This window comes from Neovison vison, chromosome 6, assembly GCF_020171115.1.
Source record: "Neovison vison isolate M4711 chromosome 6, ASM_NN_V1, whole genome shotgun sequence".
In the NCBI taxonomy this organism is placed as follows: domain Eukaryota; kingdom Metazoa; phylum Chordata; class Mammalia; order Carnivora; family Mustelidae; genus Neogale; species Neogale vison.
The window spans coordinates 213,322,933-213,327,628 of record NC_058096.1 but is presented as its reverse complement, the minus strand read 5'-3'; the positions used below and the strand labels follow the sequence as shown (position 1 = coordinate 213,327,628).

The 4,696-nt window shown below is 58.6% G+C and overlaps 1 protein-coding gene across 1 annotated transcript; it reads left to right on the top strand.

Annotated features, from left to right (window-relative positions):
* Positions 1 to 1,039: 1,039 nt before the first annotated feature.
* On the top strand, positions 1,040 to 4,696 carry MVB12A (multivesicular body subunit 12A). Its single transcript, XM_044253960.1, has 9 exons — positions 1,040 to 1,203; positions 1,294 to 1,392; positions 1,523 to 1,619; positions 2,685 to 2,811; positions 3,145 to 3,264; positions 3,340 to 3,446; positions 3,678 to 3,739; positions 4,066 to 4,122; positions 4,322 to 4,696. Exons 1-9 carry the CDS (start codon positions 1,114 to 1,116, stop codon positions 4,382 to 4,384), a joined length of 822 nt encoding a protein of 273 aa, XP_044109895.1. The 5' UTR covers positions 1,040 to 1,113; the 3' UTR covers positions 4,385 to 4,696.

Genomic DNA, 4,696 nt, shown 5'->3' with positions numbered 1-4,696 from the left:
GAATGATGGAATAGGCAGCTATTAGACCTGAGCTGGAGGCAAGGGTGGCGACAAATAGGTCACACATTAGCAGCCTGGGGGCTTTCTTTGTGGCTTTGTGGGAGCAGGCTAGTCGACCAAGAACCACGGGTGCAGAACCTGTGGTCTCCTCTCCAATCTGTGCTTCAGGGTGACTGCCTGGGCTCATTATAATATATTTACATTGTGGCTTTGACCCCCACCTCCTACCCCACTGTGGGGGAAGATGGCCACGACACTTCCGGCAAGACCCTGTAGAGTCAAAAACTCCCCTTCCGAACCGGTAGGAGGAATCCCTTAGTTGGAAACCTTAATGGCAGACCACTGTAACTGTGCTCCTAAACATAAAAGGAAAAGACACCCCTAGCCTCAGGTCAGCTGCGATCCCTGAACCTGCCCGTTCTCCCACGTCGAGTGTGCGGTTCTTAACAAACTGCTTTGTGCTTGCTACCTTCCTCTTGGCTGTCTTCACTCCAGCGCGGATCCCCGGGTAAATCTTTAGTGGGGAATTCAAGAACCGAGACCTCCATTCACACAACGCGGTCTCCCGCCCCCCCCCCCCCCCCCCGGTAACATGAACAAGTCTGCAAGTTACACAAGATTTATTGGCTCATGGTGGTCCGTATTTTTTGTTATTTAAAGTAATCGCTGCATAACCCATGAAAGTTTACTTTAGGAAGACTTTCTAGAACTAGAATTGCTTTTTTTCACATTTCTCCGCTAAAAGCCCGCGCGTGCGTCTGGAGAGGGTGGTGCCGCAAGGGTTTCTGGGGAGCGTAGTTCTGGTTTAGGGTAAGCCGCGACTTCTGGCGCAGAGCGGGGATATTTCTAGCGGAAGTCGCTAGGAGAGAGAAGGAAGCAACGCAATTCTCCGTAAACGTCGCTCACGGGCGCTCCTGCGCGACGCACGGGGACGTGGCTGCACTTTCCCATGCGATTGGCCAGCTGTCTTCCGGGCACGCGCAATCGGCTCTTTTGACCCCGCCTTCCTTACGGTAGTCTGGGATTTGTAGTTCAGACTCTTACCCGAACTCCGCGGCGGTTCTGCGGGTCGGAGTTGCGAAGCCGCCCGGCCTTCGGCTCTTGTCTGGGAGGATGGATTCAGGACCCGGGACCGACACGGCGCCGCTGACTGGCCTGGCCTGGTCGACGGCCTCGGCGCCTCCCCCGCGGGGATTCAGTGCGGTGAGCTACGTCGGGGGCCCGGGGATTAGTGGGGGCAGAGGCGGCCGCGTCGGGGTAGGAGCCTGATGCTGACTCCGGTCCCCGCCGTAGATCTCCTGCACCGTAGAAGGGACGCCCGCCAGCTTCGGCAAGAGCTTCGCGCAGAAATCTGGCTATTTTCTGTGCCTCAGTTCTTTGGGCAGCCTAGAGGTAAGGGGCGCCGTCCTTCGGCATCCCCCGGGTACGCCCACTCCCCCGTTCTCTTGCGGGGCCCTACGCCAGGCGCGCTGTCCCCGCTGCAGAGTGACTGTTGCTGTGTCCTCCCCTTCCTCCCCCTCAGAATCCGCAGGAGAATGTGGTGACCGATATCCAGGTCCTGGTGGACAAGAGCCCCCTCCCACCGGGCTTTTCCCCGGTCTGCGACCCCCTGGACTCCAGTGAGGCCCGCGTCCGAGGCTGGGGTGGGATGGGGGGCCGCGTTCGGGTCCCCGTGGGTAGGACCAGGGAAGGGTGGAGGGACGACAGGACAGGTGCTTGTTTTCCGAGCCACGACCGCGCACTGGGTGATGACAGGGCTGGCTGTGGAGTCGAGCCCTGTTCTGAGGCGGGGCCACATGCCCTGCCCTGCGTAAAAATGTGTGGTTGGCACAGCCTCTGACCTAGACCAAGAGTTGTGACCCGTTTCATTACTGTCTGCTGCTTCTTACACCGTAGCCAAGCCGCACCACGGGTCATTGCCAAGCCTTTTCCTTTCCAGGCTTTTGCACACGGTTTCCTCTGCCTGGAGCACCCTTCCGGGACTCTTCCCCCTAGCTAATACTTGGTTCTCCCCCAGGTCTTTGGTTACTTCTCCCCACCCCTCTCCTCTGGCTCCTGTAGCCGGAGCTGTCCTCCCAGGCCTGACCCTCTGCTGCTTTCCAACCACCTGGCTCCCCCTGCCTCTCGCTGTGACTTGTCACGTGTATTTAACTCTCAGGATGTATCTATGGATATTGGAGTTGGCAAAGTTTTTCTGTTCAGATGGAGATAGTAGATATTTTAGGCTTTGCAGGCCAGGTAGTGCTGTTTTCTCCCTGCTCCCCCTGCCCCCCATAATCCTTTAAAAACATGAAAACCATTCTTAGCTCATAAGCCCTGTAAAAACAGATTTTGGACGTCTTTTGGCTCATAGGCTGGGGTTTGCAGACCCCTGGATTAGAGGACGAAGGAAAAGTTAGGTTTGCAGGCCAGGATAGGCATTCAGTTCTGTCTGATTTCATAGCTGTCCACCCTTGCTGTAGGTGCCCATGGTCATCCCATGAATGCTTCTCCATGTCACCAGCTCCTAGAGCTACATGGAGTCCCCTCCTTTGGCTATACCATTCATGATTTAACCGTTGACCTAGAGCTCTCCAGGGAGCTGCTTTAAACAGTGCCCTGGCGAGCATCATCCTGGAGCCATCTTTGGACCCCCTTCACTGCTTCTTCCCTCTTCTCACACCCTTGCCACCCCCCACTCCCAGAGGCCTCTGTGTCCAAGAAGAAACGCATGTGTGTGAAGCTCGTGCCCCTGGGGGCTGCAGACATGGCTGTGTTCGATGTCCGGCTGAGCGGGAAGACCAAGACGGTGCCTGGATACCTGCGAGTAGGGTACGGCCACCCCTAGCCTCTGGCCTCCTTTGCCCTCCAGCTCCCGTATCTGCCCTGCTGACCCTCAGGGACTCTCCTGAGGCTTCCTGTGCCTTCTATCACTTCCCTGTGCCTCAGTTTCCACAGGTTAAATCTGGGCTAATTTGTATCAGTCTTGTAGGGTTCTTGTGAGGGGTGCGTTGATGAGTCTGAAGCTCACAGTACGTGCTCAGACCCAGCAATATTAATTTGGAATGTTGCTCAGGGTGTGGGCTAAGACAGAAGGCAAATCCCCCAAAGGTCTGGGGTCATCCTCTTGGACCAGGACCCCTCCCTACTTCTCTCTCCTTCTAGGGACATGGGGGGCTTTGCCATTTGGTGCAGGAAGGCCAAGGCCCCAAGGCCAGTGCCCAAGCCCCGAGCTCTCAGCCAGGACATGCGGGGCCTCTCCCTGGACCCACCTGCCCAGCCCAGGTGAGTCCTCAGGCTTGGGGATAGGGTGGCCATGGGGGGAATTATGGCTGACCTGTGCTGTCCTGCCCCCGTCAGTAAGGGTGGCTTTCCAGAGCGGACCCTGTCCAGGTTAGGCTCTCGGGCATCTACACTGCGGCGGAGCGACTCCATCTACGAGGCCTCCAACCTCTATGGCATCTCAGGTGAGCGCCATGCAAGAAACTGAGGCACTGGGGCGGGGTAAGACTGGCTCGAGGTGGGCTGGCCAGGAGGGGGTGGGGTCAGGGTTGGAAGCCGTCTTGGGCCTCCCCAGTTTTTTGCAAAGACTGCAGAGAGCCTGGGGCTTAGGAAAAGGCCTCTCTGGCTGGGGGTGGACCGCAGGCAGGCCGCACCCGCCTTGTGTCTCAGCCCCTACCCTTACCTGCCTTCCTCAGCCATGGATGGTGTTCCCTTCACCCTGCACCCCCGGTTTGAGGGCAAGAGCTGTGGCCCCCTGGTGAGTCTCTGCTGGGGGGATCCTGGGTCTGCGCCTGCCAGTTGCCTTCCTAAGGGTTCAGGATGCAGGGAGGGAAAGAGGGTCATCTGTGTACCCAGTGGCCCAACACAGAGACCATTTTCCTGGGTTGGAGGAGGCTGGAAGCCAGAGGGTTGTAGTCCCAGAATGGGGAATCAGGCGGGACAGCTGGCGGCAGGAGGCTGTGGCAGGAAGGATGAGGGGATGTTCAGGCAAATACTGGGGGGCGGCCCTCCTTGAGGATGAGGGCATGGGGTTCCAGGAGGTTAGGGTCCCTCCCGCAAGACTGACCCATGTCTGCCCACCAGGCCTTCTCTGCCTTTGCTGATCTGACAATCAAGTCGCTGGCGGATATTGAAGAGGAGGTGGGTGTGGGGCCCAGAATGGGGTGCTAGGGGACCCCCGCCTTCCTGGTACCCCAGTTTGCCCCAGCCACACCCCATCTCCTGAGAGCTGGAGCTCACTAAGCCCTAATTGCCTTCACCCCCTCACCATTCCTCAGGCACCACTGTGCCCCCCTCACTCACTCTGTTTTCCCTTTCCCCCTGCTCTGCTGTCCCCCAGTATAACTACGGCTTCATGGTAGAGAAGACTGCAGCCGCACGCCTGCCCCCCAGCGTCTCGTAGCTCTCGGTCAACCCCGGGACAGAGCGCCCCCACCCGCCACCCCGGGACCGGCCGCCATCCTACCCCACAGCATCTTGGGAATCTTGGCAGGGCAGGGCCTTCTAGACCCTCAGCCATCCAGGGGAGCCACAGCCCTGGAGAAGGAGCAAGACCGGTCTGCTTGGTGATGGGGTCTCTCGCCCCCTGGGCCCTACAGGGCAGGTGTGGGGGCTGGACGGAAACCAGTGCCTTCAAGTCATTTGTGTCAAAACTCTCTGGTGCCTGGAGGCCACGCAGGCGTCCTCCTGGCAATAAACACTACCCTGTGCCCAC